The following is a 27,845-nucleotide window of genomic DNA, read 5'->3' on the forward strand; positions in this document are numbered from 1 at the left end:
CAATTTCAGGCTGGTGTTTTCAGCTTCGTGCTTCTAGGAGCAATGTGTGATCGCAGCTGTTTCTTCCTTTTAACTGCTAGTGGGGGTTTGAACTGATTGGTTGGGAGCTTGGCTGTGTTCTGATTGGGTGGAGGTGTGTTCTGATTGGTTGGGGGTTTGGCTGTGCTCTGATTGGATGGGGGTTTGGCTGTGCTCTGATTGGATGGGGGTGTGTTCATTTTGGGTGGGGACTTTGTTGTGCTCAGGTTAGTCTGAGATGCAGGGGGATTTGAGTTGGTGAGCTGCATTGCTGTTGTTTGGCTTTGTGTTCGTGGTTGTGCTACATCTTCATGGTGGGTGTCAGTCTGCTGCATGAATGGATTGGAGGGGTTTGAAATGGCTAATGATGCAGCTGCGGTCTGGCTTCTAGTCCGTGGTCATGCTTCATCATCAGTGTGGGTTTGAGTCTGCTTTCTGTGTGGATGTGTGGTGGTGACATCCTGTGTTGCCCTTGTGAGTGTGGGTCTGGCGTCATTTCTCAGGTTAGGGACTCATTTGTCGATAAGGGTGGGTTTCCAAATGGCTGGTAGGCGGGAGGTATCATCTCGTTTCTTCATGCTGTGTGGGCGTTTTTCTATCTTGATGACTTCTCTGATTATTCTGTTGTTAAAGTGTTCAGTTTTGGCAATAGTTCTGGTCTTTTTAAAGTCAATATCATGTCCTGTGGCTTTAAGGTGTTGGACCAGGAAAGAAGTTGGTTCCTCTTTTTTGACTGAGTTCTTGTGTTCTTCAGTGCATGCATTTATTCTTCTGTTGGTTTGTCCGATGTATGTGGTGGGGCAGGCGGTGCATGGGATTTCATATACTCCTTGATTTTCTAACTCAATTTTGTCTTTGGGGTTTCTTAGGATGGTGGATATTTTTCGGTTTGTGCAGAATGCTGTCTTGATGTTGTGTTTGTGGAGGATCTTGCTGATTCTGTCTGTGGTGCCTTTTATATATGGGAGGAGGGCTGTGCCATTTTCTTGTTCTCTGTCTTGGATTTTAGTGGGGGTTTCTTTATGGATTAGTTTGGTAATCTTATTTCTTTGGAATCCATTGGATGTTAGTACGTTAGTGAGAGTGTGTAGTTCAATTTTTAGGTGTTGTTCGTCCTCACCAGATTCAAACCTAAACCCATCCCACAGACGAAACACAACCACCATCCAGAAGCCAGACCATACTGACACCACTGGCTGCTGCACCCCCCTCTGATCCCCACACAAAGCAGGCTGACACACACCAGGAACACATGACAGGAACTCGGACTCAGAGCCAAACCAAAACCCGGGATGCTGCATCACAGCCAACTGCTCAAGACACCACATAACAGAATTTCAGAGGCCACAACACCAAAGCTCAGGAACCAAAGACCAGGACCACACCCACACAGAATGCTCCGAAACAGCCGACCAATGTTGACCATTCCATCTACCAATCAGGATGCAACCAGAGAGCCAACCAACCCGCTCACAGCAACACTCTGTGACCTATATATATAAATCATGCTCACTCTCTATTCATCTACCTATTTCCAATGTAACCTGTTCTTTTAATAATACAAAAGAATTAGTGAAGGGAAATGAAATGTATTCTTCCTTCCATCTCAACTTTTACTAGAAGTTCATGCTTACTAACTTTTGGTTCTTTTAAATAATTGCTGTAGAGTAATAGTTATCTCACAGCTACTGGATTTTTGCATGCTGTTGAGAGTCAATTGCCACGAGATACACAACCACAACTCCATCATGTCATGTCAACTCCATCACCTTCGACATGACCTGAGTCTAACTCATAGAATCATCTGTTACAACGTCCTTCCTGTTGAAGACTACTTCAGCTTCAATCACAACAATACATGAACACACAATAGATTTAAGCTTAATGTGAACCGCTCCAATCTTGATTTCAGAAAATATGACTTCAGTAACAGAGTTGTTAATGCTTGGAATACACTACCTGACTCTGTGGTCTCTTCCCAAAATCCCCAAAGCTTTAACCAAAGACTATCTACTATTGACCTCACCCCATTCCTAAGAGGTCTGTAAGGGGCGTGCATAAGAGCACCAACGTGCCTACCGTTCCTGTCCTATTGTTTCCTTTGATTCTATCCAATTTCATGTAGTTATTACATACTTATGATTGTATCTATGCTTATATATCGTATAGTTATTTCATGCTTGTGCTTATATATACTGTTGTGACAAATAAAATAAATAAATAAATAAAAATATAGTTGCTAAATTAATAAATTTGTTATTAAAATGTTAGATATTTTTGTGGCCTTTGGCAACTGCATGAAATTAGAAACCTGGCAAAATCCATTAGAAATGGGGATATGATTAAACATAGTTTTATAAAACTGGATTAACATGCAGCTACCATCCTTAGAATTGATAAACATAGTCTTGATGTTTATGTAGATTATGCATCTCAGAATCAACACCCAACAAGAAATGTTTATGGTTGTTCTCAGTCATCCAGGTCATGGTTGTCCCGAAAATGATTTTTCAAAAGGCAACTAGACTTTCTTGGTTTTTTCCTCAAAGATGTTTTGCTTCTCATCCAAGAAGCTTCTTCAGTTCTGATTCTGACCAAGAATTGAAGAAGCTTCTTGGATGAAAAGCAAAATGTCTTTGAGTAAAAACAAAGAAAGTCCAGTTGCCTTTTGAAACATCACCTTTGGGGCAACCAAGTAATGGAACCAGCCCTCAGGAAATATGTTGTAGACTATAATTTCCTAAGGTAGCAATGAAAGTTTCAGAGAAGACATTCAAGTGTCCTCATGTGACAATATACATGAAGATAAGGATTCAATGAAGGAACACACAACCTACTGAAACAGACCCATAAAATTGTGACAGTCACACCCAGCAACCACCATTTTTCTTTTCTTTGAGTATCAGTTCCATATTTTCTACTCTGGTTTGTAGCTTTGGAGTTCCCTGCTCAAAAAAGATTCCTGCATTCTGTCAACTGATGAAGCGTCCCTGACCTGCTCTTGAGTTGCCATATTCAAGGGGGATGGGAAAGCGAACTCCGCAGCTGCATCAAGGACTTGGTATCTCAGTCCAAACAAAGCCATTCCAACCCACACACGGAAGGTTGTCTCCATGGCAACGCCCAGTGTAAGGGGGTAGTGACTTTTACAATCTGCAAAATTTTGCTACATTGGAGAATGTGGCTGATGACACATATTGGGGGGAGGGGGGGAAAAGGGTCAGAGGCAACGCAGGAATTAACCGAGGTCAGGGTTTGTTTCACCTGGTCAGTACCGACATGAAGCTCCTAATAAATAACTGGATTTCTTTTGAATTTGGCTTGAGGCCAAATGAATTAATTAGGGCATCTGTCGGAACCCTGACACATTCACTTCTAAGTGAAATATTTGATTTGAGAGCCAGTGTCAGATTTGAGAGGCAGTTTGGTCTAGTGATTTATGCACCAGGTTAGAAAGTGGGAAGTTATGAGTTCAAGCCTCACTTTAGCCATGAAATCCTACTAAATAACTTTGAGCCAGTCACTCTCTCTCTCAGACCAACCCACCTTTTGGTTTTCTGGGCAAAATAGGAATAACAGAATAACAGAGTTGAAGGTCTTCTAGTGCCACCCCCTGCTCAAGCACTAAATCCTACACCATTTCAGACAAATGGTTGTCTCATCTCTTCTTAAAAACCTCCAGAGATGGAGCACTCACAACTTCTGGAGGCAAGTCATCCACTGATTAATTATTTTCACTGTCAGGAAATTTTTCCTTCATTCTAAGTTGCTTATCTGCTTGATTAGTTTCCATACATTGCTTCTTGTCCTGCCTTCAAATGCTTTGGAGAATAGATGGACCCCCTCTTCTTTGTGGCAACGCCTTAGATATTGGAAAACTGCTATCATATCTATCCTATCCTATCACATCATTTGATATCTATCATGTCATATCACATCATATTATATCATTTGTACCATATCATATCATATCATACCATATCATATCATATCATATCATATCATATCATATCATATCATATCTATCCTATGATATAATAGGAGGAGGAAGGTCTGTTAGATGTCTTCTCTGCCTTGAGTTATTTATAGAAATAAAACAAGTCAGGACACTAATAAAATAAATAAATAAATAGCTAAAGATTTGGATGGGTAGATTATTAAACCAATAGCTAATACTTCTGCTGTGTGCTCTCCCCACTTCTCTTCTCTCTGTATACCAATGGCTGCATCTCCAATGATCCATCTGTTAAGCTACTGAAGTTCGCAGATGACACAACAGTGATTGGTCTCATTCGAGACAATGACGAATCCGAATATAGACGAGAGGTCGAACGACTAGCCTTGTGGTGCAACCAAAACAATCTGGAACTGAACGCACTCAAAACCGTAGAAATGGTGGTAGACTTTAGGAGAAACCCTTCCATACTTCCACCTCTCACAATACTAGACAACACAGAATCAACAGTAGAAACCTTCAAATTTCTAGGTTCTATCATATCGCAAGATCTAAAATGGACAGCTAACATCAAAAACGTCATTAAAAAAGGACAACAAAGAATGTTCTTTCTGCGCCAACTCAGTAAGCTCAAACTGCCCAAGGAGCTGCTGATTCAGTTCTACAGAGGAATTATTGAGTCTGTCATTTGCACCTCTATAACTGTCTGGTTCGGTTCTGCAACCCAACAAGAAAAACACAGACTTCAGAGGATAATTAGAACTGCAGAAAAAATAATTGCTACCAACCTGCCTTCCATTGAGGACCTGTATACTGCACGAATCAAGAAGAGGGCCGTGAAAATATTTACAGACCCCTCGCATCCTGGACATAAACTGTTTCAACTCCTACCCTCAAAACGACGCTATAGAGCACTGCATGCCAGAACAACTAGACACAAGAACAGTTTTTTCCCAAAGGCCATCGCTCTGCTAAACAAATAATTCCATCAACACTGTCAAACTATTTACTGAATCTGCACTACTATTAATTTTATTTTATTTATTTATTATTTATTAAATTTTTATACCGCCCTTCTCCCAAAGGACTCAGGGCGGTGTACAGCCAGAATAAAAATCTTCTCATAGTTCCCATCACCAATCTCTTTCCACTTATGACTGTATGACTATAACTTGTTGCTGGCAATCCTTATGATTTATATTGATATATTGACCATCAATTGTGTTGTAAATGTTGTACCTTGATGAACGTATCTTTTCTTTTATGTACACTGAGAGCATACGCACCAAGACAAATTCGTTGTGTCCAATCACACTTGGCCAATAAAAAAAAAATTCTATAAATGTTGTTATTGTTTCATACTTCAACATTCTTTGACCGAAAATGTGGATTAAAACACCAAAGAAATTATAGGCTTATTTGTCAAACTAATATGTAAAAAAATGTTTCCTCTTCTCTACTAAACAATTCTATTCATTTTATATGGAAAATGGGAACCCTGCTTCATTGTAAGAAATGAACATGAATTTTGACATTTATGACAATTTTTAATTGCCAATGTCCCTTAGATTACTTTTATTAGCATTTGCTCATTTGAAAAAAAAAGTTGAACCTTCAGTTGATTCGCTTAGGCTCTCAACAAAAAGAAAATAATTATCTCCTACAGCAATCACCGTTTGCTTTTTTTTTTAGATAGGCCAAAACATCAAGGACAGTGCATAAAGGTATTTATATTTAGCAACAATTAAGGTATCTATTTGGTTCTAAAGTAACTCTTGAACCCCAGGGAGTTTGGCACAAAGGGATAATAATGGCTCCATCAGATTCATTGCTACAAGTTTCCTCCCTCCTTTCTTCTTTTCTGGAACATCTGTTCAATCCTCGTGATAGTCACTATACAAATTTGCACACCCAAGGAACTTCAGATAGAAAATGATGGGATTTCTGATGAGGTGCATTGTCAGATATCAATCTTGGCTGAATCATTGAATGAACCACTGAAATACAAACTTCCTTATGGACAGGAGACAGAGATATTTTCACTGTGACAAATGCCTGAAGATGTTGTTCCTTCTGATGCTCTTGGTGCAGAAAGCAGTTGCTCTGAGCTGCCCTGCGAGTGATGCTTTCCCGATTCCCCATGAGTGGTACCAGCCTGGTGATCTCATTGTGGGTGGGATGGTGTCTCAGATAATTCAATCCTTTCTTAAAATTAAATTTAAGGAACATCCTTCTCTAAAACCTTATGCTTTACAAGAGTAAGAATTTTTTCTCTCCATTCATTTTCTAATCTTAGCCAGATCTCCCATAATTGCTTATACGACTAATAGCTCTTTGAGAATAAATGCATGGTTTTGTATATAATCTTACTCTTGCTTCCTTGTTTATCAAACTTATCAGATTATGGGAAACAAATCATTTTCATTTTATTAAAATCTTAATCATGAAATGTATGAAACTATTCTGCAAGAAGTTCCTTTGGAGAATATTTAGGGAGTGTAAGATAATTAAAAATATCCAGTTTACTCAGTCATTGCTTACATAACTTACACATATATTAAAAGAGTGATACTTGCTGGTTGTATTCTATTTTGTGCCTAACAGCTTGGGAAAAAAATGACAACTTTGTTTTATACTTATTTGTTGCAAATCAGGAAAACACTTTAGATAGCTCTGAGAATAAATGCATGGTAACTCACAAAAGATATATAACTATCCTGCAATAAGTCTTTTGGAGAACATTTAGGGAGTGTAAGGTAATTAAAATTATCTAGTCTGTGCAGTCACTCCTCGCAGAACTTACATGTATTAAAACAATGATATTTGCTGGTACAACAGAGACAGAAATGGTTGTCACACATATATCAATGCTTTCACCATAAAAGAATTGCCAACTTATTTTGTTCAATGGGGGTATTTAAACTATTTGCAGTGTAATAACCAAATTCTACCAGCACGTCCTTGCCTTGGCCTTTGCTGTGAAGGAGATCAATGAGGACTCCCAGATTTTACCTAACATCACTCTCGGGTTCCACATCTATGACAGTTACAGCAACCCAAAGATGACTTATCGCACCACCCTGGACCTGCTATTCAAATCCCAGGAATTTGTCTCAAACTATAAATGTGATAGCCAGAAGAATCTCATGGCCATCATTGGGGGACTAAGTCCTGATACATCATCCTTTATGGCAGAAAGTATACATGTCTACAAAATTCCACAGGTAGTTTGGGGTGGAATGAGAGAGAAAATTATTTTGTAATTAATAGTATATACTAGTTGCTTGCCATATTATTCTCCAGGAATTCAATTAAATACACTTTTATCATCCTTCACCTGTTTTCCCCACAACTCAATAGACTGGCTCAAGATGATCCAATTAAATCAAAATCTTTAATTACAATCATACATGTCTTTTGACAGTCAACCAGCAATAGGTCACAACTCTTCTTACTACAATTTGCTTGGTGTATGATAAAAGTAGTTTAGTGTAAAACTCAACTATTTTCTTAGTAGGGTTAGTTAGAGTTTTGCCATTCCTTTCTGCAGGACTTCAATTTTGCCCTCTTTTCTCTCCCTTCGGCAATTGTTCCCACAACTCAAAATGCTGGCTGAAAATAATCAGACAAGAAAATCTAAATCTTTTATTGCAATCATAGATTAGAGAATTTAAATCACAAATTACAGTACAAAATTAATTCATAAAGTTCATAAGGTTCATAAAGTTCCTGCCGCAATTTTTTCTGTTGGGAATTATTACGGACTGTACAGTAATTGAGATTAAATTGATTTTAAATCTAATAACAGCAGCAAGATTACTAATAGGGCAATACTGGAAGAAAAAAGAAGTATCTACAATAGAAGAATGGATATTGAAGGTTGCCAATTTGGCTGAGATGGCGAAGATATCGGCCTTTTTGAAAGACAATACGCAAGAAAGATACTTAAAGGAATGGAAAAAATGGATTGACTATATTCAAAGTAGATATCAGACTAAGAGTTATCAGACTGTTTTTGAATGATTATGAAGTATTATTTTTGATTGTTTTCGGGGGAAGTTAGGAATTGATGATTGTAGGGGTATAATTAAGTTGGGATGAAAATTTTTTAGCATATGTTTGTTTTATTTTTAACTATACCTTGTGCTCGTTCCGGGAAGTCGAGGGGGGGAGGGGGGTTGTGAAGGGAGGGGGAGGGGGGAAAGGGGGGTAATTTTCTGTAAAACTTTTTGAATTAAAAAAAAAGAATCCTTTCCTTAGCCCGAGAAGAGCTCACAAACTCAGATAGTTAACAAGTTTCCAGATGTTCTAAGGGATCAACATACAGGAACTCTTTATTAGGAAACTGAGTGTGGTTCTGCAGGCTGAGACAAAGAGGCAGTCCCAGAACCAGCGAAATCATGGAGCTGGGAAGGGGAAATAATCTATCTGCCCTCAGTGTGGAAAGGATTGCCACTATCGAATTGGCCTTTTTAGCCACACCAGATGCTGTTTGGAGAGCACGATACCATAGTCTTTTGAGACTGAAGGATGCCAATAGAGTGTGGTTGTAATCTAGTTATATTTCAGATGAGAAAATATTTCATCATGGGATTTTAATTGCTTCTCTTTTTCATCAGAATAGTCATAATCTATGTAGAATTGGACAAATGTTCAATGTACGGAGACCTTCATTAAATTTCTGACCGGCAGTCTTCTTCACATTTTCCCCATGATTTTCATGAATAATGAATTTCTCTTTTTCGTTTGTTTAGTTGACTTATGGTTCCTTTGCCCAAGAAGACTTTCAGATTACTGAGTTATTTCCGCTTTATCTCATGGTCCCAAAAGAGGAGCATCAGTACACTGGACTTATTCAACTTCTTCTGCATTTTGGATGGACGTGGATCGGAGTCTTTACTTTTGAAAATAAAGAAGAACGTTTTTTGCAGAAACTGCAGCCGTTGCTTTCACAGAATGGGATCTGTTTAGCTTTCACACAAAACATTCCACAACATCTCTACTTTGAAGATTTGTCAGAATTGTTAGATTCAGTCTCAATTATTTGGAATAAATTGATGGAGCAAAAATCGAACGTTTTTATTGTCCATGGAGAATCCATTACAGTATCGTGGCTCAGAAGTGTGATTTTTCTACGTGATCCTGAAAATAAAGAGAGGGCATTATTTAGGAAGGTTTGGATCTTGATGAATTCAATTGATTTTGTCCTGATGGGAATTCAAAAGGATTGGGATCTCCAGATGTTCCATGGGGCTCTTTCTTTTACTGTGCATTCAAGAGACGTTCAAGGCTTTAAAGAATTTCTTCAAGACATCAAACCTTCAACCCACAAAGATGGATTTCTTCAAGAGGTTTGGGAGCAATTGTTTGACTGTGCATTTTCAAACTCAGAATTATCTTCAACGGTCACTGAAATCTGTACTGGAGAAGAGAATTTGGAGAATCTTCCTGGTCATTTGTTTGAGTTGGAGATGACTGGCCAAAGCTACAGTATCTACAACGCTGTTTATGTAGTGGCACATTCTTTGCATGAGGCAGTGAGATCAAAATCCCAACCAAGAGAGATTCAGAGGGTTGGATTTCCAAATCTACTGCCTTGGAAGGTAATCTTTCCACACCTGTTGTGTATTTCATGATTATCCACAATCATCCACAATCTAATATAGCGTTTTTACCCTGGACTATGGCTACAAATCAACAGAGAGACTGAGCCAACAAAGCTATTAATTTTATAAAATAAGAGGAGGAACTAAGCCATGTAGTTCCTAATTTCAGTCAATGGGATTTACTGTATGAATCAATTTTCATTATATAAATAACTTTTATTGATGTCAGGAATGTGGTATGGGTTCCAAACAGTTGAGCTGTATTCAAGAATTGGTCTAGCAAATTTTTATATGCCCCAGTTAGTAATGTAATGTTTTTGGAGAAGAAGCTACGCAAGATTAGGTTAACAACTCTTAGAGCTTTTTTTGCGATGTAGTTGCAGTGGGCTTTGGCACTTAGATCATTTGATATGAAAACTCCAAGGTCTTTAACATGGTGTTAATATAAATTTTATTGAATTTTAACAATTAAACAATTTTCATTCAACTCTTGTGCATGACTGTGACCATTTCACTTTTCTTATTAGCTTGTGAAGAATGATTCTCACTAGGGCCATGAGGGCACAGTGGTTAGAAAGCAGTACTGCAGGCTACTTGTTCTGGCTGCCGGTTGACTCAATCTCCCAACTTTCTGTGGTTGGTAAAATGAGGAGCCAGATTGTTGTGGGCAAATGCTAACTCTGTAAACCACCCTTTGAAAACACACACTCTCTCTCTCTCTCTCCTCCTCTCCCTCTCTCTCCCTCCCTCTCTCTCCCTCTCCCTCCCTCCCTCCTTCCCTCCCTCTCTCTCATTCTCTCTCAAAATAATTGAGTCTCAAATGGTAGAATCCTGCTAAAGGAAATTTGTCAGGTCTCAGGATGTCAAACACCTTTGTACTAAAAAAGAACAAAGAATGTAAGATGAGTTTAAATACGTTCTAAGTTTGATTGTCTAGTTGCTCAAATAGTGAATATAAACCATGTCTGAATCAAGCTGTATAATGTCAATACCTCGTTTTGATTTTGATTTATTAACTGCTGTTGTTTCATTCCCCACCCCACCCTGGAAATAACATTAAATTAATACTAGAACAGATATGTGTTTTTCTCTTGTTGGAAGAAATATCCATCTGGGTTCAGTTTCAAGTGGGGACAAAGACACTAGAAACATGGAGGCTGCATGGAAAGATGGTTTAATGGTGGTCAGGATCACATGGCTTGAGTTCCAGAACAGAAAAGGGATGAGATCCTGTGCACTCCCTGGCTTTATGCTTTTTCTGAGCTTTGAACTTTCTGGAGCACAGGAAGAGTATCCTGATTGGTTGTCAGACTCCCAAGGGGTGGGGTTTTTAGCTAGCCTTACTGGCTGATGTAATCTTCCCAGGTATCATGTGGTGAGTTTCAGTTGCTAGATGGGTCCTATTATGTTGCAGATGATGGCCCATTGACAAAGGTGGGGACAATGAGTTTCTACCTCTGACCTATTGACAAAGGTGGGGGGAGTCAGGAAGCTGCTTTGTCTTTAAAACATGTTTCTCCATTTCTCATCCAGGGAAATATATTCTGCCTTTTTAAATATTTTCTAAAATATTTCATTCTTCTAGGAGGGGGGCAGATGCTAACTTCCTACACTCTAAAATATAAATTATCTATATTCTAAGTTTACTTATTTGATATTTGTTACCACAATGGAAAGAATGACTAAGAGAAATTTAAATATTCTGGCCACTTCTTCATTATTATTCTTTCAACTCTCTTCCATTCTCTTTCAAGTAGCTCCATTCATTTCTTCGAGGCATTTCTTTCAACAATTCAGCTGGGGACATTATGTTCCTGAATGAGAAAGGAGAAGCGACAGGTGGATTCGACATCACCAACTTGGTCACTTTTCCAAACAGATCCTTTCAGAGAGTCAAAGTTGGAAAGATTGATCCTCATACTCCCAATGCGAAGGAATTAATCACTGATGAAAAGCTGATTGTGTGGCACCCAGCTTTTAACCAGGTGTGGACTCATTTAATCAACTCTACCTTGATGCATTCTGATCCAATATTGGACAAAGTCTCTTTAGATATCTAATGTGTGATTTTTGAAATGGCATATTCTGTACAAACATTGTCAAGGATCAAGCTTTCGTCAAATTGACAAAATGACATTACAGTTTAAAAGACTGGTATTCACATTTGGGTTGCATTTCCTTTTGAAATCATAAGATCCTGTTTCCATAATATTGTCGTCACATATATTTCTTTATTCATCCTGTCATTCTCCCAACACACCCTTTGTATATCCTTGTAATGTCAATTTACTACCCATTTTAATGGATAGTATTAATATGTGATGGCTTGGTCTTTAAAAACCGTGAACTTGTCAGCTGGAAAGCTGATAGAACAGTCTGAGACCTGAGCACCATACAATAGTGTGAGCTCCCTTCCCTGCCTCAACTCCTTCTCACCTAGGAATTCAAAAGCATGGAAATACATGCCACTTTGGTGGGAAGTTAAAAGTGTTCCTTTCGCCTTTGGCAAGTAGTCCTGCTGGCCACGTGATCATGGAAAATGTCTCCAGATAATGCTGGCCAAAAAACGGAGTTGACCACTGTGCCCGATAGTCAGACATGACTGGATAGGGAAACCTTTACCTTGTAATAAACCTGGACAAACTCTTTAGGAATTCAAGTATACTTCCCCCCACCATAAATGAGAACATAATAAACTGCTTAAAAAATTCCCTTTGCAAAAATCTTGTATGTTTAATACCAGGTTCTTCCAATTTCTCTGTGTAATGACCATTGCTCCCCTGGATCCTGGAAGAAAAGCTTGGAAGGAAAGCAATTCTGTTGCTACGACTGTGTTCCGTGTCCAGAAGGGAAGATTTCAAATGAAAAAGGTAGGTTAGACAGTCCAGCAAGTTTTCATTAGATAGATTGAAGCAAACTATAATACACAACTTTAGTGTAGCAACTAGTTTTGTGAGTTCTTCAAGGTGAATATTCATTTCTATATGTGTGAATCACAATCTGTTGTTCCATAAGAGCTAAAGTCTTATATCTACCCTCACAGATTTTTTCTCTATATTTTGAAAAAATAGGAAAAGTCAAAAAGGTCTAAATTTTAATAAATTTGAAAAATTATTAGACAGGACTGCATTTCATAGAATAATTGCCTTTCCAATTGTGCTTCTTTTATGGTAGTCCCAGATGATAAAACAATGAAAAAACTGCATTTCCATAAAAACGTAATCCAACGGGTAGCCAACTGAAACACATTTAAGAGGGATAACAGTTGGCATAAAGAATATTATTTTCAAAAATATGGAGTGTATGAAATCATGCCTTGACTTTTTCTTTCAGATATGGATGACTGTTTTCAATGTTCAGAAGATCATTATCCAAATAAAGAAAAGACAGGATGCATCTTGAAACTGCTGGTCTTTCTGACCTTTGAAGAAACCTTAGGAATCAGTTTAGCTTCAGCAGCTCTTGGTTTCTTCTTCTTGACATCTTGGGTACTCAGAACTTTTATTAAACACAGGGATACTCCCATTGTCAAAGCCAACAACCGGTCCCTCACTTACGCCCTCCTTGTCTCTCTTCAGCTCTGTTTTCTCTCCTCTTTACTCTTTCTCAGCCAACCTGGCAAAGTGACCTGCCTTTTTCGGCAATCAACTTTTGGCATCACCTTCTCAGTGGCCATTTCAAGTGTACTGGCTAAAACCATCACTGTGGTTGTGGCTTTCATGGCCACTAAACCGGGATCTCAGATGAGGAGGTGGATGGGGAAAAGATTGGCCTTTTCTATTGTCCTCTCATGCTTTTTCTTACAAGTATGTATCTGTATTCTTTGGTTGTCAACATCTCCCCCATTCCCTGAGTTGGACATGCACTCAGAGCTCCATGAAATGATTTTACAGTGCAATGAAGGGTCAGCTTTCTTCTTTTACTGTGTCTTGGGCTACATGGGTATCTTGGCCATCGCCAGCTTTATTGTGGCTTTCCTTGCCCGTAAATTACCGGACAGTTTTAATGAAGCCAAGTTCATCACCTTCAGCATGTTGGCCTTTTGCAGTGTGTGGATCTCCTTCTTTCCAGCCTATCTGAGCACAAGAGGAAAAGCCATGGTAGCTGTGGAGGTCTTCTCCATCTTGGCCTCCAGTGCTGCATTACTGGGATGCATATTCTTGCCAAAGTGCTACATCATTGTTTTTCGGCCTGAATTCAACCGCAGGGAGCAACGGATAAAGAGGAATTAGCACTTTGTGTAGTATTTCTGGTTTTGAGAAATTGCTGACCAAAAAAATCAATCAATCAAGAAGGATTTTTTGCTACGCATAGGAGACATATAGAAGTCATTAATTCTGACAATAGAGGATTGTTGGAGGAATATCCTGATCACTAAGATTTATTTTGGTTGCCAATTGCAAAAGAAATGCTCATGCTGCTGCATTTGTAATCATTCTCCAAGATTCTTTAATTAAACACATTCTGTCTTTCAACACCCCAAGACAGCAAAACATTGAGAATCCAACTCTCGTGTTAGAAGATGAAAGATATTGAATCAAATCATATCGAATGTTTGCAGTTTCCTTATTTATTTATGCAGAAAATTTATATAGCCGCCTACTTATTTACAACCAAACTAGGCAACTTACTGGCAATAAAGCACAATATAGACAACAACTATATCCTTCTCTGGCTATAACACACACTCAAATAAGCCACTTGATGGGCTCCATCCCACTCTGGGTTCCCTACACTTGCTGGCAAAACCAGGCCTTCAGGGCCTTATGTAAGAGTGTCAAAGTGGGGGAGAGTCTAACTTTTGAAGGGACGATGTTCCAGTGTGTGGAGCCACCATGGAGAAGGCCCTTCTTCTGGGTCCTGCCCGGGGGTGATATTTAAAAATTTTCTCTACTGGTTCTGTGGGCATGGCTTAATTGGTGGGCGTGGATTGGTGGTCAGATGGCTTGGTGGGCGTGGCCAATAACAATAAATAATAAAAATAATAAACAAAATATAAAAAAACAATAAGAGGTACCAAAAACCAACTTTCACACTTTACACACACACAACACAACTGACTCACACACAATGTAAAAGCAGCTGCACTTCACACTTCACACATCCACAAAAAGCTCAAAAACCAACTTTCACACTTTACACACACACACAACTAACACACACACACACACATACACACACAATACAGCTTTCTGAGATTTTGTGTGTTTGTGTAGTTAGAGTGAAACACTACAGAAACACACCAAATCTCAGAAAGCTGCACAAATATTTTATTTTATTTTATTTTATTTTATTTTATTGTGGATTTCAAATCCCAGAGTTCCTCAGCTAGCAAAGCCAGCCAGTTGATCACCGAGGAACTAGATTAGCTGAGCGATTGATGCTGTCTGGCTGAAACTGAAACTGCTTTCGGGCTGTGGCCATGCATTCCTCAGTAATCAGGTATGTGCCTTAGAATCTCTACAAGTAAGGTTCTGCTGTTTTTTACTTTTAAAGGCCTGTTTCGGCTGAAGCAAAACCGGCTTTTAAAAGTTAAAAAAAAAAAAAACCTCTGCAGATGGTGCGGCTCGGAGGGGCAGGGGGCGGGGCCAGGGATTTTTGCTACCGGTCCTCCAAACCAGCAGCCGCCATCGCTACTGGATCGCGCGATCCCGTCCGATCCGGGAGCATTTCACCCCTGATCCCACCAAATGTACCTCCTTAAAGGACGGGACTTTGTCATTTTTATGGTTTTTATATTTTCTATTTATAAATGATGTCATAAATTTAGTAAAAAGGGACGTACATTTTATGAAGATGTATTTAACACGGTATCAGAGGGATATCCTTTTTGAGATAGGTTTGGGTTCTTTGAAACATGAACATTATAAAGTTTCTAAAAGTTTTTTTTAATCATGCTCGCTCTATATTTATCTACCTATTTCCAATGTAACCTATTCTTTCAATAATAGAAAAGAATTAGTGAAAGGAAATGAAATATATTCTTCCTTCCATCTCACCCTTTACTAAACGCTCATGCTTACTAACTTTTGATTCTTTTAAATAATTGTTATAGAGTAATGATTATCTCACATGTAGTGGATTTTTGCATGATGTCAAGAGTCAATTGCCACAAGATGCGCAACCACATAAACTTGCTAAATTAATAAATGTGCTATTAAAATATGTTAGATATAATTGCGGCCTTTGGCAACTGCATGAAATGGAAACCTGGCAAAATCCATTAGAAATGGGGATACGATTAAACAGTTTTATGAAACTGGATTCTTAATGCAGCTTGTCAGCGTTCCAGAAACATCCCCGCCCCCCAAGTAAAAGCTCTGAAGCAAGCATCTTTCAAAGTTCTATTTACTAGGATCAGTAAACTGGCACATCTGGGAAAACCCGAATCTGAGAGGTCCGGGTTTTCCCTCAGTAATTCAAAACGCCCAAAACCATCCCTTGTCTCCGCAGTCGGTCACATGCTCCAATCGCCAACCATCCAACCTCGAGAGAGCTTTTTGACCACTCCTCCAGATGCAGGATCGGCCTGATGTTGACTGACAGGAAGAATGCTATTACGTCTAAAGACAACCCCTCTACTAAAAAACCCCCTCTGTTTTCTCCTCCTTCGCCTCCGTCCGAGTGATGGCTTAATTAGCCGGCACTATCAGCTCTGGCAGCAGAATAGCGAACGTCTGCCAAGTTCTCTGATATCTCCCTTGACACTGGTGAGTCACTTCAGCTCTTAGTTAATCAACTGATTTGCCAGCTATGAAGAGACACAGCAGTGCTCACTGCCTTTATATCCTGTGGGGTGTGGCTCCATGACTCAGCACTTCCTAGGCCTGCCCCACTCCTGCTTCTGTTGTTCCCTCCTCTCCTGCCTACGAAACCTAGGATCCAATCAAGCCTGATTGCTATCAGCTAGGTCTGAAGGCATGGCCTGGGGAGGAAAGAGTCAGGGGATGGAGGCCTCATTATCTCTTCCACCTGTCCTGCTTCTGGCTCCTGGAGCTGAGCCAGGGAAGCTGGTGCTCCCAAGATAAGACCTGACGGCCCTTCGACCACACTTTCCGAGTCACTTTCTGGCAGCAGGCCGGGCTCCAAGTCACTTTCTGGCAGGAGGCCCGGCTCGGGGGGTGCAGAAACAACACACTCCTACTTTCCCACACATGAGAAAGTGGCAGCACAGAAGCTTCCTAATATGGCTTCCAAAGATGACACACGCAACCATCCTTAGAATTGATAAACAAGATACTCATATTTATGTAGATTTTGCATCGCAGGATCAACAACCAACAATAAATGTCTATGGAGATTCTCAGTCATCCAGATCATGGTTGTCTTGTCCCAAAGGTGCTTTTTCAAAAGGCAACTGGACTTTCTTGGCTTTTCCTTGAAGACGTTTCACTTCTCATCCAAGAAGCTTCTTCACTTCTGACTCTGACCAAGGACTGAAGAAGCTTCTTGGATGAAAACTAAAAGGTCAGACTATAATTTGCTAAAGTAGCAATGAAGGTTTCAGAGAAGACCTTCACGTGTCCTCATGTGACCATATACATGAAGATAAGGATTCAATGGAGGAACACAATCTACTGAAACAGAACCGTGGTGTTATATTTGATGATGGAAGAAACGGACACAGCTCTTTCAATAAAAACAGCTCTTTATTAGTAGACCAGTACAACCCAACAGAGGGCTTGTCTGGCAGTGTCTTCTTTTATAGAGGGCTGTCAGATGGCTTAACCAATGAGCTTTAAGTATTTTCCCGTCTTTTGGAGGACCTGAGTGAAGCCTATAGCTCACTCCTTATATGGTACATAACCCATAGAAATTGTGATAGTCTCATCCAGCAATCACAAATTTTATTTTCTTTGAGTATCAGTTCAATATTTCCTACTCCGGTTTGTGGCTTTGGAGTTCCCTTCTCAAAAAAAGATTGCTGCATTGCCCTCATAAATGAAATATTTCATTTGAGAGCTAGTGTCAGATTTGAGAGGCAATTTGGTCTAGTGATTTAGGCACCAGGTTAGAAAGTGGAAGGCAATGAGTTCAAGTCCCATCTTAGCCATGAAAGCCCACTGGGTAACTTTCACACAGTCACTCTCTCACAGCCCAACCCTCCTTCTTGCTTTTGTGGACAAAATAACAGAGTTGGAAGGGACCTTGGAGGTCTTATAGTCCCACCCCCTGCTCAAGCACAAAACCCTATACCATTTTACAAAAAAGTTTGTCCAATCTCTTCTTGAACGATGGAGTACCCACAACTTGTGGACGCAAATTGTTCCACTGATTAATGGTTCTCACTGTCAGGAAATTTTCTCCTTAGTTTTAGGTTGCTTCTCTCTTTGATTATATTTCATCAATTGCTTCTTCCTCCCTTCAAGTGCTTTGAAGAAGAGATTGACTCCCTCTTCTTTGGGGCAGCCCTTTAGAAATGGGAACACTGCTATAATATCTATATGCTATCATATCATATGATATATATCACATTACATCACATCATATCTTATCACATTATATTGGTCATACACTATCAGAGGAGGAGGAAGGTATTGTTAAATATCTTCTCTGTCTTGAGTTATTTGTAAAAAAAAATAATACAAATGAAATAAGTAAATAAATAACTAAAGATTTGGAGGGGTAGATTATTAAAGTCACGGCAATGGCTAATGCAACTTTTCAAATATCAGTATCAATATTGTTATCGCATCATTCTTCAACATTCTTTTGACAGAAAATGTGGATAAAACCTCCAAAGAAATTATTGGCTTATTTGTCAGACGTTAACATGTAAACATGTATCCTCTTCTCTACTAAATAATTCTATTCATTTTATATGGAAAATGGGAACCCTGCTCCATTGTAAGGAATGAACATGAATTTCAACACCTGAGGCTGTTTTTAATTCCCAATGTCCCTTAGATTACTTTTATTTAGCATTTGCTCATTTGAAAAACAAAAAGTTGAACCTTCAGTTGAACCACTTATTCTCTCACCAAAAACAAAATAATTATCTCCTACAGGAATCGCCATATTTTTTTTAGCTAAGCCAAAACATCAAGGACTGTGCATTCAGCAATAATTATCAATTTGGTTATAAAAGAACTCTTGTGCTCCAGGGATTTTGCCACAAAGTGATAATAATGGCTCCGTCAGATTCATTGCTACAAGTTTCCTCCCTCCTTTCTTCGTTTCCAAAACATCTGTTCAATTCTAGTGAGCATCAGTATAAAATTTCCACACCCAAGGAACTTCATATAGAAAATGATGGGATTTCTGATGAGGTGCATTGTCAGATATCAACCTTGGCTTAATCATTGAATGAACCACTGAAATGCAAACTTCCTTATGGACAGGAGACACAAATATTTTCACTATGACAAATGCCTAAAGATCTTGTTACTTCTGATGCTCTTGGTGCAGAAAGCAGTTGCTCTGAGCTGCCCTGCGAGTGATGCTTTCCCGATTCCCCATGAGTGGTACCAGCCTGGAGATCTCATTGTGGGTGGGTTGGTGTCTCAGATAATTCACTCCTTTTTTGAAATTGAATTTAAGGAACATCCTTCTCTAAAACGTATCTTTTTACCACTGTAAGGATTTTTTTTTCCTTTCTATTCATTTTCTAATCTTTGCCAGATCTCCCAAAATTGCTTATACGACTAATAGCTTTTGGAGAATAAATGCATGGTTTTGTATATAAACTTACACTTGCTTCCTTGTCTATCAAACTTATCCAATTGTGGGAAAACAAATCATTTTCAGTATGTTAAAATCTTAATCAGGAAATGTATGAAACTATTCTGCAAGAAGACTTTTGGAGAAAGACATCTAGGGAGTGTACAATAATTCAAATTATCCAGCCTGCAATCACTCCTTGCATAAATTACATAGATTAAAAGAGGGATACTTCCTGGTTGTATTCTATTTTATGCCAGACTGATAGAAATAAATGTGATAGCTTGAAAAAAAAATCATGACTTTGTTCTATTTTTATTTGTTGCAAATTAGGGACATACTTTACATTGTCAAAAATTATACAAATTATTGAGCGTTTTACAATGACTCTCATCTTCTTACTTAGAAAAGAGACAGAAATGGTTGTTACTCATATATCAATGTTTTCACCATAAAAGCATTGTCAACTTATTTTGTTCAATGGGTTTTTAAAAAAACTATTTGCAGTGTAATAACCAAATTCTACCAGCATGTCCTCGCCTTGGCCTTTGCTGTGAAGAAGATCAATGAGGACTCCCAGATCTTACCTAACATCACTCTTGGGTTCCACATCTATGACAGTTACAACAACCCTAGGATGACCTATCGCACCACCCTGGACCTGCTATTCAAATCCCAGGAATTTGTCCCAAACTACAAATGTAACAGCCAGAAGAATCTCGTGGCCATCATTGGGGGACTAAGTCCTGATACATCATCCTTTATGGCAGAGACTATAAATGTCTACAAAATTCCACAGGTAGTTTGGGATGGAGTGAGAGAGAAAATTATTTTGTAATTAATAGTAGATTCTAGTTGCTTACCATATCTTTCTGCAGGAATTCAATTAAATTCACTTCTGTTTTTCTCACAATTCAATAGACTGGCTCAAGGTAATCCAATTAAATCAAAATTGTTTATTACAATGATGCAGGTGTTTTGACTGCCAGCCAGCAATAGGTCACAACTCTTCTTACTACAATTTGCTTGGTGTAGGATAAAATTTAGTTTAGTGCAAAACTCTACTGTTTTATTTAGCATTTGTTGAAGGATTGGTGCTGTAGGGTTAGTAAATATTTTGCCATTCCTTTCTGCAGGACTTCAGTTTTGCTCTCTTTTCTCTCCCTTCTGAGAGAAAAGGAGCAGGAGACCCTATATCATTTCAGAGAAATCACTATCCAGTCTCTTTTTGAAAGCTTCCAGTGAGGGAGCACCCAAATTTCAAAAAGCAAATTTTTCCATTGGTTAATTATTTTCACAATTAGGAATTTTTTTCTTAGTTCTATGTTGCTTCTCTCCTTGATTAGTTTCCATCTAGTGTTTCTTGTCTTGTTTTCTGGTGGTTTGGAAAATAGTTTTACACCCTCCTCTTTGTAGGAGCCCTCAAATATTGGAACACTGCTATCGTATCTCACGGTTTTAGGGAAGATCGTGTTTCAGCCACTTTCTGCCCATTCCCAACTCAAAGCTATCTGCATATTCACTGATGCCCTCAACTCAGCTCCAGATTCCACCAAGCTAACAGACAATAGGTTACAACTCTCCTTAGTATGTCTTTGTCAGGTCTGAAAGTAATAACTGAATTTAAAACTCAACAAATTTACATGGAAATTGTTGTAGGATTGGGGCTACGTGGTACTTTTGGAGATCTCTATAATAATTGTAGGAATGAAGACATTTTTAATTCTTTCTGTTTCTGCAGAATCTTATGGGCATAGTCTTTCATATGTAAGTATAAGATAGTTAGCAATTTTCCAGATGTTCTAAGGGGATGAACATACTGGGACTCTGTGTTAGAAAAGAGAGTGTGGTTGTAAATTAGTTACATTTCAGATGAGAAAGTATTTCATTTTGGGATTTTAGTTGCTTATCTTTTTTGTCAGAATTATCATAATCTACACAGAATTGGACAAATGTTCATTGTAGGGAGACCTTCATTAAGTTTCTCACAAGTAGTCTTCACATTTCTCCCATGATTTTCATAAATAACAAATTTATTTTTTTCCATTTGTTTAGTTGACTTACGGTTCCTTTGCCCAAGAAGACTTTCAGATTGCTGAGTTATTTCCACTTTACTGCATGGTCCCAAAAGAGGAGCATCAGTTCCCTGGACTTATTCAACTTCTTCTGCATTTTGGATGGACGTGGATTGGACTCTTTGCTTCTGAAAATAAGGAAGAACGTTTTTTGCAGAAACTGCAGCCGTTGCTTTCACAGAACGGGGTCTGTTTAGCTTTCATACAAAATATTCCACAACATCTCCACTTGGAAAATGTGTCAGAATTGTTAGATTCAGTCTCAATTATTTCGAATAAATTGATGGAGCGAAAATCAAACATTTTTATTGTCCATGGAGAATCGTTCACCGTAGTGTGGCTCATAAGTGTCATGTTTCTATGTGGTTCAGAAAATAAAGAGAGTGCATTATTAAGGAAGGTTTGGATACTGTTGAATCCAATTGATTTCATCCTGATGGGAATTCAAAGGAATTGGGGTCTCCAGTTCTTCCATGGGGCTCTTTCCTTTACTGTGCATTCAAGAGAAATTCAAGGCTTTAAAGAATTTCTACAAATTATCAAACCTTCAACCCACAAAGATGGATTTCTTCAAGAGGTTTGGGAGCAATTGTTTGATTGTTCATTTTCAAATACAGAATTACCTTCAATGGTCACTGAAACCTGTACCGGAGAAGAGAATTTGGAGATGCTACCTGGTACTCTGTTTGAGTTTCATATGACTGGCCAAAGCTACAGTATCTACAATGCTGTTTATGCAGTGGCACATTCTTTGCAGAAGGCTATGAGATCAAAATCCCAACCAAGAGAGATTCAAAGGGTTGAATTTCCAAATCTGCTGTCTTGGCAGGTAATCTTTCCATGCCACACCTATCTTGTATTTCAATGATTATCCACCATCACCCACAATCTATTTATCCTCATCTATGGCTGTAAGTCAATAGAGATGCTGAGGCAATAAATTTATTAATTTTATAAAATAAGAGGATGAATATAAACCATTTATTTCCTAATTTCAGTATAGACAACGGGATTTACTGTATGCATCAATTTTCATTGTATAAATAACTTTTCATCTCCACGTAGTATTGGTCTGTCTTGTGAATTTATCCGAATGGGTTCCAAGAAGAATTCAATTGCATTGTGTCTGAAAGCAATTTTTCTTTTTTCGTGCCCAAAAAACATTTCGGAAATGTAGACATTTCGCTTTTCTTATTAGCTTGTGAATAATGATTCTCAGCAGAGCCATGGTGGCACAGTGGTTAGAAAGTGGTACTGCAGGCTACTTGTACTGGCTGCCAGTTGCTGGAGAAGTTCAGCAATCTGACTCCCACTCCCACTGGCTCAAGGTTGATTCAGCCTTCCATCCTTCTGAGGTTGGTAAATGGCTTAGGACCAGGGTATTTACGGAACCGCCTGCTGCCACCGTTTGCCTCCCATCGACCAGTGAGCTCCCATCGGGGGGCCTCCTCAGGGTGCTGTCAGCCAAACAATGTCAGCTGGCAACCCCCAGGGGGAGAGACTTCTCTTTGGGGGCACCTACCCTCTGGAATGAGCTTCCCCCAGGACTTCGACAGCTCCCTGACCTCCGGACCTTCTGCTGTGAGCTGAAGACATACTTATTCTTCCATGCAGGACTGGCATAAAATTAAAAACTATTAGTAATTTTAATGGGGTTTTTTATGGTTTTAATGTGTATTTTAATTAATGGGCCAAATTGAATAGGTTTTTTAAAATCAGTTTTTAGCTGTATATTGTATGTATTTTATTTTAACTGCCCTGAGTCCTTCGGGAGAAGGGCAGTATAGAAATTAAATTATTAATTATTCATTCATTCATTCAAATGAGGAGCCAGATTGTTGGGGGCAAATGCTGACTCTGCAAACCACTTAGAGAGGGTTGCAAAGTACTATGAAGCACTATATAACTCTAAGTGCTATTGCTGTCCGAAATTATTCTCAGCCAGATCTTTAATCTACTTCTCCTTGGTTCATGAATCTTTCAGATTTGGGACGCAGAGCATTCTGTCTCTATCAATGTTCAAGAGGAATGGACCAAAAGTCATTCCTTTTCAGATGTGTCCTCCCCCTTTGAAACAACTCTATGTTTGAAAGAATCTCCCCCCCCCTCTCTCTCTCTCTCTCTCTCTCTCTCTCTCTCTCCCTCTCCCTCTCCCTCTCTCTCCCCCCCCTCTCTCACAGACACATTCAAAACAATTGAGTATCAGATGATAAAGTCCTCCTAAAGGAAATTTGCCAGGTCTCAGGCGGTCAAATACCTTTGTACTAATGAAGAACAAACAATGTAGGATGAGTTTAGATATGGTCCAAGTTTGATTGTCTAGTTCTTTAAATAGTGAATATAAATCATATCTGAATCAAGTTTTGTAATGCCAATACCTTGTTTTGATTTTGATTTGTTAGCTTCTGTTTCATTTCCCCCCTGGAAATAACATTAAATTAATACTAGAAGAGACCTGTGTCTTTCTCTGAAATATAGATTATCTATATTCTAAGTGCAATTATTTGATATTTGTTAGAGCAATGGAAAGAATGACTAAGAGAAATTTAAATACCCGTATACTGACCACTTCTTCATTATTATTCTTTCAACTCTCTTCCATTCTCTTTCAAGTAGCTCCATCCATTTCTTCAAGGCATTTCTTTTAACAATTCAGCTGGGGAGACAGTGTTCCTGAATGAGAAAGGAGAAGCAAGAGGTGGATTTGACATCACCAACTTGATCATTTTTCCAAACAGTTCCTTTCAGAGAATTAGAGTTGGAAAGATTGAGCCTCATACTCCCAGTGTGAAGGAATTAATGATTGACGAAGATGTGATTGTGTGGCACCCAGCTTTTAACCAGGTGTGGACTCATTTAATCAACTATTTCTTGATGCATTATGATCCAATATTGGACACAGTCTCTTTAGAAATCTAATTTGTGATTTTTGAAATGGCATATTCTGTACAGACATTGTCAATGATCAAGCTTTCATCAAATTGACAAAATGACATTATAATTTAAAAGAGAGGTATTCACATTTGGATTGCATTTCAATTTGAAATCATAGGAGTCACAGGATTCTCATAATATTGTAATCACATATCTTTCTTTCTTTCTTTCTTTCTTTTGTCGAGTACATATTAGATAATATATATAAGGATGAATTGAATACATAAAATGAATACAATTAAAGGAAACATTAGGACAGGGACGGTAGGCATGCACCACTTACAGACTTCTTAGGAATGGATTGAGGTCAACAGTAGACAGTTTTAGGCTAAAGTTTTGGGGATTTTGGGATGAGACCACAGAGTCTGCAATCGAGTTTAGAGTGATTCACTTAAAATTTGTATCTATTGTGTGCTCGTGTATTGTTGTGGTTGAAGCTGAAGTAGTCATTGACAGGAAGGACATTGTAGCAGATGATTTTATCAGCTATGCTCAGGTCATACCGAAGGCGGCGTCGTTCTAAATTTTCTAAACCCAGAATTTCAAGTCTGGTGGCATAAGGTATTTTGTTGCGAACAGAGGAGTGGAGGACTCTTCTTGTGAAATATTTCTGGACGCGCTCAATTGTATTAATGTCCAATATGCAGTGCGGGTTCCAGACAGATGAGCTGTATTTGAGAATTGATCTAGCAAATGTTTTGTATGCTCTGGTTAGTAGTATAAACTTACCGGAGAAGAAGCTACGCAAGGTTAGCTTTACAACTCTTAATGCCTTTTTGGCGATGTTGTTACAGTGGGCTTTGGCACTTAGATCATTTGATATGGGTACTCCAAGGTCCTTGACAGAGGGAGGGTCATCTACAAGGTCATATCCACTTAGCTTGTATTTTGTGTTCTGATTCTTTTTGCCAACGTGAAAGACAGAGCATTTGTTGGTTGAGATTTGGAGTTGTCATTTTTTTGACCATACCAACACAAAGTCAAGGTCTTTTTGAAGAGTAGCAACATTGTTGGTAGTGTTAAATAGTTTAACATCATCGGCGAAGAGAATGCAGTTACTTATAATATGATCACAAAGGTCATTTATGTATAGTATGAAGAATGCTGGCCCTAGAATGTTGCCTTGAGGGACACTGCTATTAACAGGTGCAGGAATTGATAGGGCGCTGCCTATTTTGACCACTTGTTGCCTGTTTGACAGGAACACAGTTATCCAATTATGGATAGACACCTTGGTGGGAAGGTAACAATGTTCCTTGTCATACAGCCATGCTGGCTACATGACCGTGGAAAATATGTTTGGACAATGCTGGCTCCATCGGTCAAGAAAAAGAAATGAGCACTGTGTCCTAAAGTTGCATACAACTGGCCATGGAAACCTTTATCTTATAAATACACCTAGACTAATCCTTTGAGAATTCAAATATTCTTCCTCTCACCATAAAGGAGAACAATAGAAACTTTTTAAAAATTTCTTTTTGCAAAAATCTTTTATGTTTAATACCAGGTTCCTCCAATTTCTCTGTGTAATGACCATTGCTCCCCTGGATCCTGGAAGAAAGGGTTGGAAGGAGAGCAGTTCTGTTGCTACGACTGTGTTCCTTGCCCAGAAGGGAAGATTTCAAATGAAAAGGCTAGGTTAGACATTTCAGCAAGTTCTCATTAGATAAACTGAAGCAAATACACCACTTTTAGTATAGCAAATAGTTTTGAGTTCTTAAAGGTGAATATTCACTTCTATACCTGTGAATGTCAACCTGTCTTTCTGAATTCCAAGTTTGCTCAATAAAACCTAAGCTCTTCTATCCACCCTTACAGGTTTTTTCTCCATGTTTTGGAATAATGGAAAAAGTCAAAATGCTCTAAATTTTAATATATTTCAAAATTTATTTATTTATTATTTATTAATTAGATTTTTATACCGCCCTTCTCCCGAAGGACTCAGGGCAGTTCACAGCCAGATAAAATAGACAATAATATAAATACAATATAAAATACTAATTAAAAAACTTATTCAATTTGGCCTAAATTAAGATAAATTTAAAATCATAAAACCCATTTAAAAATTAAAAACCATAAAAATCTAAAATCCTATTCCAGTCCTGCGCGAGTGAACAAATAGGTCTTCAGCTCGCGGCGAAAAGTTCGAAGGTCAGGAAGTTGGCGGAGTCCTGCGGGAAGTTCATTCCAGAGGGTGGGAGCCCCCACAGAGAAGGCCCTTCCCCTGGGGGTCACCAGCCGACATTGCTTGGCAGACGGCACCCTGAGGAGTCCCTCTCTGTGAGAGCACACAGGTCGATGGGAGGCAATCGGTAGCAGTAGGCGGTCCCGTAGATAACCCGGCCCTAAGCCATGGAGAGCTTTAAAGGTAGTAACTAGCACCTTGAAGTGCACCCGAAAGACCACAGGTAGCCAGTGCAGCCTGCGCAGGAATGGTGTTACATGAGAGTGGCTCCCTCTATCACCCACGCAGCTGCATTCTGAACCAGCTGGAGCCTCCGGGTGCTCTTCAAAGGAAGCCCCATGTAGAGAGCATTGCAGTAGTCCAAGCGAGAGTAACAAGAGCATGAGTGACCGTGCATAGGGCATCCCGGTCGAGGAAGGGGTGCAACTGGCGGATCAGGCGAACCTGATGAAAAGCTCTCCTGGAGACGGTCATCACATGATCTTCAAAAGACAACCGCCCATCCAGGAGAACGCCCAAATTGCGCACCCTTTCCACCGGGGCCAATGACTCGCCCCCAACAGTCAGCCGCAGCTGCAGCTGACTGTACTGGGGTGCCGGCATCCACAGCCACTCTGTCTTGGAGGGATTGAGCTTGAGCTTGTTTATCCCCATCCAGACCCGTACGGCTTCCAGGCACTGGGACAGTACTTCGACGGCTTCGTTGGGGTGGCCTGGGGTGGAAAAGTACAGCTGCGTATCATCAGCGTACAGTTGGTACCTCACCCCAAAACCACTGATGATCTCGCCCAGCGGCTTCATGTAGATGTTGAACAGGAGAGGTGAGAGAATCGACCCCTGTGGCACCCCACAAGTGAGGCGCCTCGGGGTCGATCTCTGCCCCCCTGCCAACACCGTCTGCAACCTGTCAGAGAGATAGGAGGAGAACCACCGATAAACGGTGCCTCCCACTCTCAAACTCCCCAGCCGGTGCAGCAGGATACCATGCTCGATGGTATCAAAAGCCGCTGAGAGGTCTAATAGGACCAGGGCGGAGGAGTGACCCCTATCCCTGGCCCTCCAGAGATCATCCACCAATGCGACCAAAGCTGTCTCCGTACTGTATCCGGGCCGAAAGCCAGACTGGAACGGGTCTAGATAGACAGTTTCCTCCAGGTATTGGGGTAATTGACGTGCCACCACACTCTCTACAACCTTCGCCACAAAGCGAAGGTTGGAGACCGGACGATAATTTCCTAAAACAGCTGGGTCCAGGGAAGGCTTCTTGAGGAGGGGTCTCACCACTGCCTCTTTCAAGGCAGTAGGAAAAACCCCTTCCAACAAAGAAGCATTAGTAATCCCCTGGAGCCAGCCTCGTGTCATCTCCTGCATGGCCAGTACCAGCCAGGAGGGGCACGGGTCCAGTAAACATG

The 27,845-nt window shown here is 39.5% G+C and overlaps 1 protein-coding gene across 1 annotated transcript; it reads left to right on the forward strand.

Annotated features, from left to right (window-relative positions):
• The first annotated feature begins 6,034 nt into the window (after nt 1–6,034).
• Nucleotides 6,035–13,811, forward strand: LOC131197051 (vomeronasal type-2 receptor 26-like). The gene is made up of 6 exons (XM_058180661.1): nt 6,035–6,231; nt 6,906–7,197; nt 8,728–9,576; nt 11,337–11,564; nt 12,323–12,449; nt 12,913–13,811. The coding sequence occupies exons 1-6, from the start codon at nt 6,035–6,037 to the stop codon at nt 13,809–13,811; spliced, it is 2,592 nt and encodes an 863-aa protein (XP_058036644.1).
• The last annotated feature ends 14,034 nt before the right edge of the window (nt 13,812–27,845 follow it).

This window comes from Ahaetulla prasina, chromosome 4, assembly GCF_028640845.1.
Source record: "Ahaetulla prasina isolate Xishuangbanna chromosome 4, ASM2864084v1, whole genome shotgun sequence".
Lineage (NCBI taxonomy): Eukaryota > Metazoa > Chordata > Lepidosauria > Squamata > Colubridae > Ahaetulla > Ahaetulla prasina.